We start from the raw sequence: 16,302 nt of genomic DNA on the forward strand, positions 1-16,302 counted from the left end.
CAGGACATAGATGTGCTGTGGCCTGCCCCAGGTGCTGCCTTAATCACGGCCCTGCTCTCCACACTCCAGTGCCCCACCCACCAGCTGCCCTAGGTGCGGTTCTGGCCTCAGTGGGGCCAGCAAGGCATCCAACAGAGATAGGGAGGGCATAGCTGCCTCCACTTAGAATTCAAAGGACAGGGCCCTCCCAATACAGCGAGGGGGGGCATGGCTGTCACTACTCAGAATTCAAAGGACAAAGGCCTCCCAGCAGAGCCACGGGGATCATGGCCGCCTCCACTTAGAATGTGAAGGGCAGAGGCCTCCAAAACAGCCAGAGGCATGACTGCCTCCACTTAGAAAATTCAAAGAATGGGGTCTTCCAGCAGAGACATGGGGACATGGTTGCCACCACTTAGAATTCAATAAACAGAGGCCTCCAAGCAGAGGTGGGGCAAGGCTGCCTCCACTTAGAATTCGAAGGACAAGGGTCTTCCAGCAGAACCCAGGCTTGAGACCCCAGCCCCAGAGAGCTGTGAGGCCATGCACAAGCTGCTACAGGGGCAAGGGATGCCCCAAGTCATAGGGGCCAAAACCCTGTCTGGTAAAACTGCTGGGATACAACCACTGCCCCAGTGCCACTGGAAGGTGGGACCTCCTCCCCAGTGAGCCTAGAGGGCAGAACACGGAGCCACAGAAGGTTATTCTCAAGTCTTATGATCTCATGGGATATACCCCACTGGGTTCTGACTTCTTCTGGACCTGTCCCTCCTTTCTTCCTTCCCATTTCTTCCTCTTGGAATGAGAATGTTTATTCTCTGCTGGTTACCCCACTGTGTTTTGAAAGCATGTAACCTTCTGGTTTCACAGTTCACAGCTAGAAAAGAATTTTGCCTCAAGACAAATCATACCTTGAGTCTCACCCATACCTGATTTAGATGAAATTTATTGTTTGTTAAGTGTCTGTTTTTTAATTAATTAATTTTGCTTTTAAGGATGCGGAGTACAACTCAGGATTAGGCATACAAGTGGTCATCATATAGGCAATGTTTGGTCCTCCATTTGGTCCCCACTTTGCCTGGTTTGAGATCAGGTACACTAACTGATGTTGTGCCTCCCCTCTTCCCAACCCTGGCAGTATCCCCTTCCTGCCAATTACTTTCTTGTAGTTATACGGTAAATGTTCAAGGTCCGCTTATGAATGAGAACATGTGGTACTCTGTTCTTTGTTTTTGCAATAGATCACTGAGTATAATAGACTCTAAATCCATCCAAGTTGGTAAGAAATCCACGTTTGTCCTTCTTTATGGCTGTGTAATATTCCATTGAGTATATGTATTATATTTTTTAAATTCAGTCCAGTTTCGATGGGCAGCACAGTTGGTTCCATGTTTTTGCTATTGTGAATGGTGCTTCAATAAACATGCATATGCATGTATTATTTTAGTAGAATGTTTTGAGTTCCTCCAGGTATATTCCCAGTAGGGGGGGTGCTGGGTAATATGGAAGGTCAAGGTCTAGTTCTTTTAGAAATCACCACACTGTTTTCCAAAGAGTTTGCACTAGTTTGCATTTCCACCAGCAGTGTAGAAGCATTCCTTTTCTCCACATCCTCGCCAGCATCTGTTATTGTTTGTTTTATTAATGATGGCCATTCTTACTGGGGTGAGGTAGTATCTCAATGTGGTTTTGATTTGCATTTCTCCAATGATTAGTGAGGTTGAGCACTTTTTCATGTGTCTGTTGACTGCCCATATCCTGTTATCTTCTTTTGAGAAATGTCTATTCATGACTTTTGCCCACTTTCAAATGGGGATGTTTTTTTCCTTTCGCCATTTTTGAGTTCCTTGTAAATCCTGGATGTTAGGACGATATCAGATATACAGTTGGCAAATATTTTTTTCCATTCTGTGGGATGTCTCTTGATGGTTTCTTTTGTTTTGCAGGAGCCTTTCAGTTTGATGAGGTCCCACTTGTCTATCTTATCTCTTATGGTCTGGGCACTTGTGGTTTTGATCAGGAATTGGTCGCCAGTTCCAATTTCCATAGAATGTCTCCTGCATTTTCCAAGGTTCTTAAAGTTTTATGTTTTATATTTAGGTCTTTGATTCATTTAGAGTTGATTTTTGTGTACAGTGATAGGTAGGGATCCTGTTTCAATCTTCTACATGTGGTCAGTCAGTTTTTCCAGAACCATTTACTGAATAGGTTCTCCTCTCCCCAAGTAGTTGGTAGAGGCTTTGTGGAAGATGAGTTGGTTGAAAAATTGAGGTTTTGCTTCCAGAATCTCTATCCTGTTCCATTGGTTCATATGCCTATTCTTGTACCAAGAATAGGCAGTATGTTTGATTATAGCCTTATAGTAAAGTTTAAAGTCTAGAAGTGTGATACCTCCTACTTTGTTTCTTTAGCTAAGGATTGTTTTAGCTATTCATGGTCATTTATGTTTCCCTTATGAATTTCTGTATTTTCATCTCCAGGTCTGACAAGAATGATGTTGGTCATTTAATGGGTATTGCGTTGAATCTGTAGATTGCCTTTGGTAGGATGGACATCATTTAGATGATATTTAGATAAGACTTTGGACTTCAGACTTTTGAAATGATGACATGAGAGGGGCATAAATTTTGCATGTCTGGGGGCAGAATGCTGTAGACTGAATGCTTGTCTCTCCCCAAAATACATGTTGCAATCCCAACCCCCAAGGTATTGGCATTAACAGGAGGGGTCTCCAGGGAGGTGATTTGGTCACAAGGGTGGAACCCCATGAATGAGGTTTTCTTGTCCTGTCTACCACATGAGGACATCTGTGAACCAGGAAGACCTCACCAAATGCTACATCTGCCAGTGCCCTAATCTTGGACTTCAAGACTCTAGAACCAAGAAATAAATTCTGTTGTTTATGAGCCACCCAATATATGTATGTCTGATACAGCAGTCTGGGCTGACTAAGACAATATCCAAAGTGCCTTTTCACTAATAATTGAGTCCACTGGGTGCCTTCTCATTGTTTTTATAAGGGTTCTAATCTCATTCAAGGACTGATCCTCATAACCTAATCACCTCCTAAAACCTCACCTCCCAGGACTATTATATCAGGGATTCAGTTTTAACACATGAATTTTAGGAGGATACAAACATTCAGACGACAGCAGCATATCAAGGCTAACTAGTGCATCGATGTGATTGTTAAAACAATCTAAACTCATGTACAACACAGATAAGACTTCAGCGTGCTTCTGAGACCTCACAGACTGTACATGTACATGTTCACATCAGATTCTCGGAAGCCAGCGTTCTGATTATCCGTGTCCAGGGTGAATTACTTCATCTAGGGGCTGGGAAGGCAAGAGCAGACTCAGGACCCCACACGTCCGAGTGTGTCAACAGCTCATGGCAGTGAGACACACCCTCGTCTCCTGAGATCCTCCCTACTGGATTTCCACCAAAGAAGTTTCAGGTGTAATTTAGCAGATATTTCACAAATCCAGATGTTCTCTCACAGCTCAATTTAATATTCCATGCATCCCTCCACAAGTAAAATAAATAACAAAAATATAATTCATTTCTTTTCTAAATAGTCTTGATGTAAGTACTTGATTCCAAATGAAAGCCCATGCCATTATCTTTAAGGAATTTCCTTATGGACTGGAAGATATTGTTCTGTAAGTGAGGGCTAATCTCAAAATTTGTTCGAATTCATGATCATAGAGACAGCAATAACAGAAATGTCTGTTAATTCAGCTCTGCACTAGAGACACCAGAGCATGTGGCTCATTAGAATAATGGCTCAGATTGCATTCCTTTGTCTCCTAATAGCAGAGGGCTGTTGAATTGAGTAATTTGAAATTCATTATCCTATCATATTTAGCCTCTGCACACTCAGATGCCAGTGGTATAAGTGAACGAGTTGGCCAAGCAGATATTTTTAGTAAATCCAAAAGATGAAAGTAAGAAAAAAACTTGATTGTACACCACTTCTCCTCTTAAAATTATCATATGCTGAGCTGAAACCACATGAGCTGAGGAAAAGTGAAGTTTGTATAGTCTTTTAGCTCTTGGCCAACTGTATACATAATCATAAAACATAAGTAAAATCCCTCTGATTGTTTTGCATATTCTAGTAATGATATCAACAGCAAATATAAAAAAGATCAACATCTGAAGCAAATCAAATCAATCTTCAAAGTATAAGGCAAATAAAAAAATTGACAAGAGAGTTCAAAATTGCTATTGCATTCAATAAATGTTTCTGTTGGTTTTATTGTATACTTACAACCCTGACCTTATTTCATTGACTGTAGAAAGTGAAACAATCCATCGGATGGATATTTTAGCTTTGAATGTAACAAATGACTTAACTGCAGCTGGCCAGTTGTTAAATATGACATGATTTGGGGAGGAATGATTAGATCATCACATATTTTCCTTTACCAATTCACTTTTGTCCTGCCTGCCCTGCAATGTTATGGTTAAATCTGGTATCACACTGATTTGAACTTATTTAACTGGTAATCAAAAAGATAATAATCCTTGACTCTTAGTGTTTTGTTTTTTATAGAATCAAAGACTTAATTTTTACACGCAGAGTGCGGTCTAATTTGAAGTTGTGCAACCCCTTTCCCTCTGGGGACAGAAGCAACTTATTTTTCTTCAGGAACATGAGTCAGTGATTCCCAAATGAAGAGCCCTAGGGATCTTTAGAGAGTCTTTGTTCCAAGTGACAATGTCCTCAGCCAGCCCATGAAAGCAAGTGATTGAAGTAAGCCCTAGTGATAGGCCCTTTCCATTATGTCATTTACCTCAAATAAATGTATACTTTAATCCCTCTTTAGCGGGTGAGGATTATAGTTTGAAAGAAGTGCGTTATTTTCATCCAGTTCAACTTTTGGCTCATGACACATATTTTCTCTCCTACTTCCAAAACTTCCTTTGGAATGATGGAAGTAAAATAAAACATGATTGCTGAAATCAAGAGGTTTCATGTCTAGGAATGACAGGGTGGCTGCCATTGGGTGACATCTGTTTCCTCTGAATACCATATGAAAAATCGTCCCCAAAGGCACTGGAGAGAGACCAAGTGCATGTGGAAAGTAGACAGAAAGACGCTGAGAGGAAGCAACGGCTTTTGACTCAAGGAGTTGGAGTCAGAGCAGTGAGGTAGCTGGTGCTCAGACAGGACCCCTGTCTCCTGAGCTTGAAGAACCAAAAGGAAGATGCGGAGTGAGATGCAAAATCCTGGAAAGAAAACAGTCACTGAACGAGAACCCCGGTGTGATGAAGAGAGAAGCACATGACCTCTGCCCAACTCTCCAACCCACCCCTGTACTATGCGGATGCATGTAGCATAAGCCCACCAGCTCCTCTGGAGCCCAGGATCCCTGACATGTCAGCTGCTGTCTGTCTCAAGAAAGATATAGCTTGGCATACAGACTCAGTCAAGGTAACTGGCTAAAAACATAAAACAAATTAAAGACAAGCTCTCTAAATTCAACAGAATCCAGAGTCTCTGCGACATAGCATTAAAATATCCAGGAAACAATTCAAAACTATTAAATGCTGCAGAAACAGAAAAAAAAAGGACTCATGCTCAAGAGAAAAGGCAATCAATGCAGACTGAGTCCAAGAGGATTCAGATGATGGATTTAGCATGCAAAAATTTTTAAGTAGCTATTATAAATATGCTTAAGGATATAAAAGAAAATACGTAATGTTCTATAATGAAAAATTGCTGCAATAAAAGCCCAAATAGTAAATCTTAGCAGGGAAATTGGAAGCAAATGTAAATTTTAAAACTGACAAATGCTATATATTAAATACAGAATTTATTGTTTGGGTTTAACACCAGATTGGAAACGACTGAAGCAGGGAAGCAGAAGGAAATGGAAGGGACCTGAAGCAGAGCTATAGAAGTCATCCCACACGAAGCATTTAGTGGGAAAAAAATACTTTAAAATACGAGCACACCCTTACTAATCTGAGAGACCAAACCAAAATTGTCAGACGTGTCATACATGGGCCCAAATGGAAAAGAGACAATGGGAAAGAAAAAATACTAGAATGAATAGTGGTCAAAATGCCTTAAATTTGATGACAGACATGAATGTAATAGAGCCAAGAGGCTCAGCAAACCCCAAGAAATATAAATAAAAATAAAAACACATCTAGGGGCTTCCATTTTCAGGAAGATGCAGGGGTAGTCTTGCCTTTTTCCTCTCACTAAACTGAAGTAGACACTCTGGATATTAAATATAAAGTAAATGCAGAAAGACTCCTAAAGTTAGAAGACACAGAAAGGCAGGCCTTGGGACCCAAGAATGGCCCAGAGGTATATTCTTTGGTTTTCATCTAGCCTGACACAGGCCAGACTTGGGGGTGAATAAGTCAGCACCCTGGAAATGCCAATGGACACAAACAGCAGAGGCCTGTGTGATACAGCTGAAAGACCAGAAAAGGAGCAGCCCAGTGAGGCAAAACCTGTAGACACTAACCACTGTCTTCCAATAAAACATCAAAGAAAAAAGTGCAGCCTCTCCTCATACCAATACAGCAGAGACTGGGTGGGGAGCCAAGACCTCTGCTCTCCCTAGGCCCCCAAGCCACTGATGGAGCCAGGACATCAATCCTGCCAAGAGGCAGTGAGGCCCATCCTCCTCGTGGTGACAGAAGCCATGTGGAAGGTTCCCCTTAAACAGGCAGTGGCAGTGCGCCCTGCCCTGGCTGGAGTCCTGTCCTAGGTAGGCGACTGGAGGTTCGGCAGTAATGGGGCTACCTTAACCGACATGGTGTCAGTGGAGGCTATTTGGGGAAGAGGGATGAGCACCCAGGCTCCTCCCATGTGGGGAAACCTCAGGGAAGCCCAGCAAGGAGCTGGAGGTCGGGGTCCTACCCAGAGTCACAAGGAGCCCCAGGCATCCTTGCAGCAATAGAGGCTGAGTTGGAACTTGGATCTCTGCCCCCACCTAGCGGTAATGAGACTGTGTTGCACCTTCCCCGGCCAGTGTCAGAAAACAAATGAAAACGGGCAGCTAGAAAGGCTTAAACAATTCAGAGCATTGACATATGATGCACAAAATGCCCAGCTCCCATTAGAAAATTATTCATCAAATTAAAAATCACAAAGATAAAGCTGAATAAAGATAAATAAATCAGTAGATGCCAAATCAGAGATAACAGAGATGTTGGAATTACATGATAAAGACTTTTGAGGCAGCCATCAAAAAAATGATGCAATCTCCCATTACAAATATGTTTGGAACATATTAAAAATACTGAAAGTCGGCTGGGCTCAGTGGCTCAGCCTGTAATCCCATGCTTTGGGAGGCCCAGGTGAGTGAATTGCCTGAGTCCACGGGTTTGAGACCCGCCTGGGCAACTTGGCGAGACCTCATCTCTACAATAAATCAGAAAAATTAGCCGGGCATGGTAGCACGCGCCTGTAGTTCCAGCTACTTGGAAGGCTGAGGCGGAAGGATTATCGGAGCCCAGTAGGTTGAGGCTGCGGTGGCCGGGAGTGTGCCACTGTACTCCAGTCTGGAAGACAGAGTGAGACTCCAACACACACACAAAAATAAAAAATAAAAATACTGAAAGTCTTCACATAGAAAGAGAAGAGATTAAAAATGGAAGTTTTAGAACAGAAAAAAGCAATAACCATAATTAACATGATCTAACCAAAGCTTAGAGACAATGCACCTGGTAAGCACAGAATATACATTCTTTCCCAGTATTCACAGAACAAATATAAAAAACAGACCATATTATACATCATAAAACAATTCTCAAAAATGACAAAAAATGAAATCATGCAGTGTTTATTCTCTGACTACAATGAAATTAAACTAGAAATCAATGACTGAAAAAATAACAAAAAAAAAATCAACAAACATTTGGAAACTAAATTGCCCACCTGCATAGATGATAGAGCAAATCTCAAGGAAGTAAAAAATGCATTTAACTGAATTAAACAGAAAATGTAATAGATAAACATTCTAGCAAAGCAGCTAGAGCAGTGCTACAGGGAAACTTGTAGCACTGAATGCATATATTAGAGGAGAAGAAAAGTCTCAAATCAGTAATTCAAGTTTCCACCTCAAAAATCTAGAAAAAGAAATGCAAAGTAAACTGAAGAAAATAAATTTAAAAGATAAAATCAGAAACCAAAGAAATAGAAAACAAAAAAGCAATGAAGAAAATCAATGAAACAAAGATCTGTTATTAATAACAGTTCAACAAAATTGACAAACGTCTATAAACCTTGATGAAAGAAAAAGGAGAGAGAGAGAGAGAAGACATAAATTACTAACATTAGGAATGAAAGAGGAGGTTTCACTACAGTCATTGCAGATATCAAGAGAGCATCAACAACTGTGACCAAGTCTTTACAAATTTAATAACAGATAAAATTAACCTATTTCTCAAAAAACACAAATTACTCAAACTCACCAATCATGAAGTAGATAGTTTAGATAGACAAACTATTAAGAAACTTTAAATTATAAAAATCTCTCCAAACAGATATCTTGAAGCTGATTTCAATGGAGAATTCTAACAACTATCTTTTTTAGAGACAGAGTCTTGCTCTGTTGCCCAGACTGTACAATTACAATTCATTGCAACCTCAAATTCCTGGGTTCAAGCGATCTCCCTGCCCCAACATATTTAGCTGGGATCAAGGGGCATGCCACCACATAGGCTAATATTTTATTTTTTGTAGAGAGGAGGTCATGTTTTCTTTCCAGGCTGGATTTGATTGAACTCCGGGCCTCAAGTGATCCTCCCAAAATGCTGGGATTACAAGTGTGAGTCATGGTGCCAGACCCAAGAAGACTAACAAACATCTTAATGCATTAATACACATTCTACATAATATTTTCCAAAAATTAAAAAGGAAAGAACATTTCCCAATCCATTTTACAAAGGAAAGATTACTCTGGCACCAAAACCAAACATATTGCCAAAAAAAATGAAACTTCTCCAGATAAATATTCTTCATGAACATGCAAAAAAAAATCCTTTACAAAATATTATCAAACTGAATTTTAAAACCACATAAAAATAAATTATACACAGTGATCAAATGGAGTATATTCCAGGGATGTAAGGTAAGACTGTAATCTACCATTTGATCTGGCTAAAGAAAACTCACATAATCATATCAATTGATGCAGAAAACACTCTTGACAAAATTAATACCCATTCATGACAAATGAAATCAAAATACTCAGAAAACTATTAATGGAGGGCAACTTCCACAATTTGATACAACACTTGTATCAACATAAAACTACTATAACTAACACTATTCTCTTTTCTTTTTTTTTGAACTGGAGTCTCACTGTGTCACCCAGGCTGGAGTGTAGTGGCACACTCATGGTCACCCTGGTGACAACCTATTGGGCTCTGGCGATCTTTCCGCCTCAGCCTTCCAAGTAGCTGGGACTACAGGTGTGTGCTATAACGTCTGGCTAATTTTTTATTTATTGTAGAAACAAGGTCTTACTAAGTTCCCTGGGCTGGTCTTGAATCCACGGGCTCAGGCAATTCACTCGCCTCGACCTCCCAAATTGCTGGGATTACAGGCTGAGCCATCGTGCCCGGTCTACAATTAACACTATTCTTAATGGTGAAAGACGGAAAACTTCCTTAAGACTAGGAACAAAGCCTGAATATGTGCTTTCACCACTCTTACTCAACACATTACTAGAAATTCTAGCCTGTGAAGGGCAAGAAAATAAAAAGTTTACAGATAAAAAAGAAAGAAAGAAAATTCTCCTTGTTTGCAGACATTATGTCTGTGAAGAAAAGTTAAAGTCATTTTTTAAAATTCAAAACAACAAGTAAACAAACAAGCAAATGCCTAGTAGTGCTGGTAAGAGTTTAGTAAGGTGACAAAATAAAAGATGAGTATACAAAAAGCATGTGTTTCCCTATATAATCGCAATGAACATGGAGAACCTTAAATTAAAACTACAATGCCATTTACATTTCCCTTATCACAATAAAACATTTGTATATAAAGTAAACAAACCATACATAGAACTTCTATGCTGAAAACTATAAAATACCAAAAAAAAAAAAAAAAAAAAAATCAAAGATGTAAAGAAAGGAAGGAACATATGTATTGGAAAATGTAAAATTTCCCATAAGTTGTTATACAAGTTTTATCCAACTCCTATGAAAATCCAGGAACACTTTTTATAGATATTCTAAGATCATTCTAAAAATCGTGTTAAAAGCAAATGAACTGGAAGAGATAACATAATTCTGAAAAAAGGTAAATAAACTGAGAGGAGTCAGTCTACCCAATTTCAATACTTACTGTATAGCTACGTTTTAGTATTGATGGGGCAATACACACATAGATCAACATTACAGATTAGAGAACCCCAAAAGAGAGACATGAAAATATTCCCAACTGACTATTGACAAATATGCAAAAGGAATTCAATGGAGGAATATGGTTTTTTCAGCAAATAGTATTGGAGTAAGCAGGCATCCACAGCCAAAATAAAATGAAACTAGAACAAGATATTTTATCCACCGAGATCAGGAACAAGGTAACGATGCCTCCCGCACCACTCCTTTCAACACTATATTAAAAATCCTAGCTAATGATAAGGCAAGTAAAGTAAATTAAAAGTATAAATTAGAAGAAGAAATAAAATTGCCTTTGCTAACAGATGACATGATTGCCCAAATAGAAAATCTGAAAGAACTGACAAAATAATCTCTTGGAACTAGCAGCCATTAAAGCAAGGATATAGAGTTAATATATAAAAACCAACCATTTTCTTACATACTAGCAATAAAAATGTGAATTTTATATTTAGAACACAATGCCATTTACATTAGCATTCAAAGAAATTAAATATCTTAGACATAAATCTAACTATATATGTGTGTGTACTATTTATGTGTGTATATAAATATATGTATATACACACTTACAGAGGTTACCAAAAAATGTATACACATTTAAGAATGGAAAATAACTGTATTAAAATTGTAATGCTAAATAAGATGAATACAAGTCATATTTGACTTCTGCAATTACAAGAGGTGCTCAAAGTGGTTACCATCAGCATCCCGACACTTCTGATTACAGTGAACACTTCCCAACATCTCTTAAAATGTGAATACATTTTTTTTGGCCATAATCAGAAGTGTCTTAATGCTGATGATAAACATTTTGAGCACCTCTTGTAATTGCAAAAGTCAAACATGATTTGTATTGATCTTATTGAACATTTCAGTTTTAATACAATTTTTCCTTTCTTATTAATAAAATGTGTATACATTTTTGGCACCCTGTGTGTGTGTGTGTGTGTGTGTGTGTGTGTGTGTGTGAGATTTGGATGAGGAAAAATGCAAAACTTTGATGAAAGAAGTCAAAGTAGAACTAAGTAAATGAAGAAATATTCCATGTTCATGAATAGGAAGACTCAATAATGTCAAGATGTCAGTTCTTTCCAATATGATCTATAGATTCAGTGCAATCCCAATGAAAATTCTAGCAAGTTATTTTGTGGATATTGGCAAACTGATTATAAAGTGTATATCAAAAGGCAGAATATTCAGAATATCCAGCACAATATTGCAGGAGAACAAAGTTAGAAAATTGACACTACCTAATTTCAAGACTACTATAAAGCTAAAGTAATCAAGAGTGTGAAATTGGTAAAAGAACAAACAATAGACCAATGGAAGAGAAAAGAAAGCCCAGAAGTTCAAGACTGCAGTTAAGCATTGATAATGCCACTACACTCCAACCTGGACAACAGAGTGAGACCACAAATCAGAATAGAAAAAGAGCAAGCAAGAGAGAGACAAATAATTTTTCAGAAAAACAAAAGCAGGATTATATCATCGGTAGACCTGCTTTACAAGAAGTAATCGAGTTTTTCAACTTGAAATAAAAGAATGCTAAACAGCAAAGTAATAGAGAAGAAAATTTGCTGGTAAAGGTAAATGCATAAATGCACAGACAAATACAGAATACTGTGTTATTCTATCAGTGGTGGGTAACTCACTTATAATTCTAAAATAAAAGACAAAACGCAGACGTATTAGAAATAATTATAATTTAAAATATCAGTGAATGCACATTATAAATGAAGGCAAATTATATCATCAAGTATATGGGAGGGAGTGGTAATGGTACGGAGTTTTTGTATGTGATTGAAGTTAAGTTATCATAAAATGGAGTTCAGAAATAAGTCTATGCATCTATAGTCAACTGATCTTTGATAAGAGTGTCAAGAATACAAAATGGGGAAAAGACAGTCTCTTCAACAAGTGGTGTTCCTTTTTAAAAAGAAAAGAAAAATACTTCAACAAAAGACATAAAAAAATTTAATACTTAGAAAAATAAATACTTCAAGAATACTCAAAAACATTTCTGACAGTGTATACTTTTAAGCACTGTCACAGTAAAGAAAATGGATGACATTTCCCATTAAGAAAAAGACCTTCCCAACTTGGCTATCTAGTGAAACAGGAAACTTAGAGGAAAAAAAATTTATAAAGGATATCCCAGGCAAGAATTAAAGAAGAAACTAGTGTGTCAATATTAATATTAGACAAAAATTAGCTCCACAGCACAAACTGGGTCAAAGAGATGGTTTACAGTGATGAGACATGCATTCGGTCAAGAAGCTGTAAATACAAGGGAGACAATGAGCAGGGGTGGGATACTTTAACTGGTGCTGCTCTGCCACTTTCAAACCTCTCACAAAAGCTCTTGCCTATGTTACGAATGAGGAAAGAGGCCCAGAGAGCCTAATTACCTTGCCCACAGTCACTCAGCAAAGGAGTGGGATAAGGAGGATTCAACCCCACACAGCTTTCATGCTTAATCTCCCGGGGACATGCTGCTTTCGAAAATGAACACTTCACACAGCATGAGCACTAGTGCATGGCAGAAGGAAAGAAGAAAACAACAGATCAGTTCCAACCCTGCTTCGAATGTCTCACAGATGGGAATGAGGCTGCAGCCACCCGTGTGGGCTGGGGTTAGCATCCCCTGTCTGGAGTGGCTGGATTCCGGAATTTCTACCAGACTTGGGTGTGTATGCATGCAGTATTTGACACGAAGAACCTGTTTATGTTTCCAAGTAACACATAGTTCCTACGATGCTGAGTGTTCTGGATGAGCAGTGACTATGAACATGACAGACAAGGTCTTGGCTGTTATGGAACATTCTAGAGGTGAGTCAACACAGCAGTGGCCACAAAGCAGTATAAAAGTTACTAGCCAGGTATTGAAAACTGGGAGCCCCTTCGAGGAGGTGACCACAGTCTGAGAAGTGAAAGTAAGAGAGAGCCACCAGGTGAGGGTCCGTGAGCAATGCCTCCAGAGGAGCACGTTCTGGGTTGCTCAGCGCCTCTAGCGGACTGCACGTCACCCTGTTCTGGGGCATGTGCGGAGCAGATGTCAACGTTCCCATTTTACAGACAAGAAAATCAGTCTGGCAGACTCCTGTGAATCATGCTTATTTATAGGCAGAACCTAAATTATTCTGAATAAACGTGGAATTGACCCCAAAAGTATGTCCATGGTTCTTACTTGTGAAAATAACTTACAGCTGCCAAACTTCAGTGGGCAGGCGTGAGCATCCATTGGGAAGTCTTCAAGCTGCATGGGGCACTCAGCAGAGATAGTCAAGCTGGAAAATATAAGACGGAGACCTCTCAATGACTCGCTAGCTCTAGCTACATATGGAGCCACCACTTGGTCCCAGAAAGTCATATGAAGTTCTTATTTTAATGAATATCCTTTATGAAATTGTCTAAACTGCAACCACCAAATTACATGAGTTTTTGTTGTAAATGAATGTCATGCAGAAATAAAGCTTAATCAACCTACTTGGGAGTGCTGTGGCTTGGGGTGTGTGTCCCTATACAGATATTACCAGCTAAAAACAGTTTGAGATGCCTTTTAAAATTATTTATTCTTTGTTTCCCATGCCTTACTGAGCATTATCTAAAAAGCTTTCTTTGACAAGGCTGAAAATATATGCATTTTCTGAAACAGCTTTATAAGCTCAAAAAATGGATATAGGTGCAATGGACAGTTCAAATTTTGACCGGATCCTGGCTATAGTCATTGTGTTGTGAAACTGTACAGAGAGCAAACTTGGGTTATAATAGCAACCTTCTGGTACAACCTAATTATAATGTTTTTAATCCAAGCCTAGCTTTCCAAATAATAATACCACCAAGCTTTATCCTGTCATCAATAATTACAGTAATGACAGTAATAATGGCTGGTACATCTGTGTCAGGCACTGTGGGAAGGGCTTTACCTGCATTAGCTCATCTCAGCCCAAAAGTGCAATGCAATCTGTTGCTATGACCACCTCAGTTTACAAAGGAGAAAGGGAGGCATGGGCAGTAAGGAATCAGGCCAGAACACAGAGCTGCCCACTGGACCCGTGACCAGAGCGCGTGCCCAGCTCCTGCCTACAAAGTCTCCCAAGATGTTCATCCCTGGTGGCACAGCCAGGCTCTGCTGTGTAAGATGCCAGGCACTTCCAGAGTGGCCTCACTGTGATGCTTTTATTTGTCCACAGACTTTACTAACTAGGTATGGTCCTATGTGTTATTAAGGTGCTTACCTTCTGGATCTTAGCAGTTCTTTCCATTATTTAGGAAAAAGTAAAATTACATACAAGGAAATTAAAATTCTAAACATTCAACTTCAAATGCACTTTATAATTCTAATTTTAGAGCAAATAGTAATTCAAGGTTATATTAGTGCTGTTGATCATTCCTTTTAGAGTAAGTCTGCCTATGCACCTAGGGTGAAAAACAAAATACAAAAGCATTTGTTTGTTTTGCCTTTACTTCCGTCTGTTAGAATAGATCAAACTTTTGCTATTAGATTGGGCACATAATTCGCATGACAGTTGCAGACTGAGTGTCTATTCTCTGACTGAAACTAAAACACATATCAGTGGAAGTAAGACCTGTGCCGTCAAAGAGAAAATCCTTTGCCACCAAAAATGGGGTGACTCACAGAGGGCTGTGAATGCACATGGACCAGAACACACCACAGAGGTCTCAGTTTGGGCTGGGAGATGATTTTTTAAATGATATTCCACACTTACTCATAGAATATGGGAAAATTCAGAAAAACGTCTAAAGAAGAAAATTACAAATACCTACCGTTTTACTTGTAACTTCATCTGGTACATTTAGTCCAGAGTTTTTCTACATGAAGAGACACTGTCTTTTCACTCATGGTGTATAAAAGTCACTAACATAAGAGCAGAAGTACTTCCCACGTCACCAAAATCTCTGCATAATCATGACTTTGGACATTAAACGTGTGTGTGTGTAAAACAAACAATTCGCTATTGCTAAGCATTTAGATTATCTTACCTGATAGATAATCTGCAATGAACCTCTTCAATCATAAATTATGAAAAGGGTTATGGTTAGAGACTATGGAAGGGGGAAGATAAATATTAGTTATTAGAATTAGGAAAATCAGGACTTCAAAATCATCCTACAAAAATGGTCTTCAGCCAACACAAGAGAAATAATGTAACTATATATGGTTGTTAGTAAATTTAAGAAACTTGTCAAGTAAAGCAATAATGGAACAAACAATTTTAATAAATCCAATGTGTCCTAGAGGAGAAAATCACCAAGAGATCCAAAAAAATCTAGAATTTCTTTTTTTTTCTCTTCAGTTTCTTTAGTTTTTATTTTTTTATTTTAAAGATGTGGGGCACAATTCAGGACTAGATATACAAATGTTCATCATGCAGGTACCCTTGAGGATGAGATGGTCCCCCCTCCCCTGGAAGTTTCCCTCAACTGCCAATCCCACTCCCTTTCTCCTGGCAGTTTCCTATTACTGCCAATACCTTTCTTATAGTATTATGATAACTGTTCAAGGTCTGCCTATGAGTGAGAAGATTCGGTACTTTGTTTCTGTGACAGGTCACTGAGTATGATAGAAAAATCTAGAGTTTCTTAAGAGGTGAAACTTTAGTAGAGAGTATATATAATATAAATAGGAAGCATCCAAATATACTTGTAGAAATATAGCTATATACTTACATAAATGTAAATGAGAAGTATATATCACTCTATGTGTACACACACACACACACACACACACACACACACACACATCCATAGCATGAGGCAGAAGCAATAAACGCGAAAACAGCGCATGAAAGCTGAGCTTGAGAAGAGAACCCCTTCTGTGTCGGGCCGCGGCTTCGGTTCTGAAAAACTCCGGCCCTGGATGTCCCAGGAGCGCTCGGGGCTCACGAGGGGAGCAGTGCGAGGCGGGGCGCGGGGCGCGGG

At 39.0% G+C, this 16,302-nt stretch overlaps 1 protein-coding gene across 1 annotated transcript in view; it reads right to left on the bottom strand.

Annotated features, from left to right (window-relative positions):
• GABRA5 (gamma-aminobutyric acid type A receptor alpha5 subunit) overlaps positions 1-16,302 on the bottom strand; it is a 72,198-nt gene that overhangs the window by 18,492 nt on the left and 37,404 nt on the right. The window contains exon 6 of the mRNA XM_008058150.2: positions 13,564-13,646. Coding sequence (XP_008056341.1) covers positions 13,564-13,646 — 83 coding nt within the window. The remainder of the gene's footprint in view (positions 1-13,563; positions 13,647-16,302) is intronic.

This window comes from Carlito syrichta, unplaced genomic scaffold (assembly GCF_000164805.1).
Source record: "Carlito syrichta isolate Samal-C Ts95f unplaced genomic scaffold, Tarsius_syrichta-2.0.1 Scaffold303231, whole genome shotgun sequence".
Taxonomy (NCBI): Eukaryota; Metazoa; Chordata; class Mammalia; order Primates; family Tarsiidae; genus Carlito; species Carlito syrichta.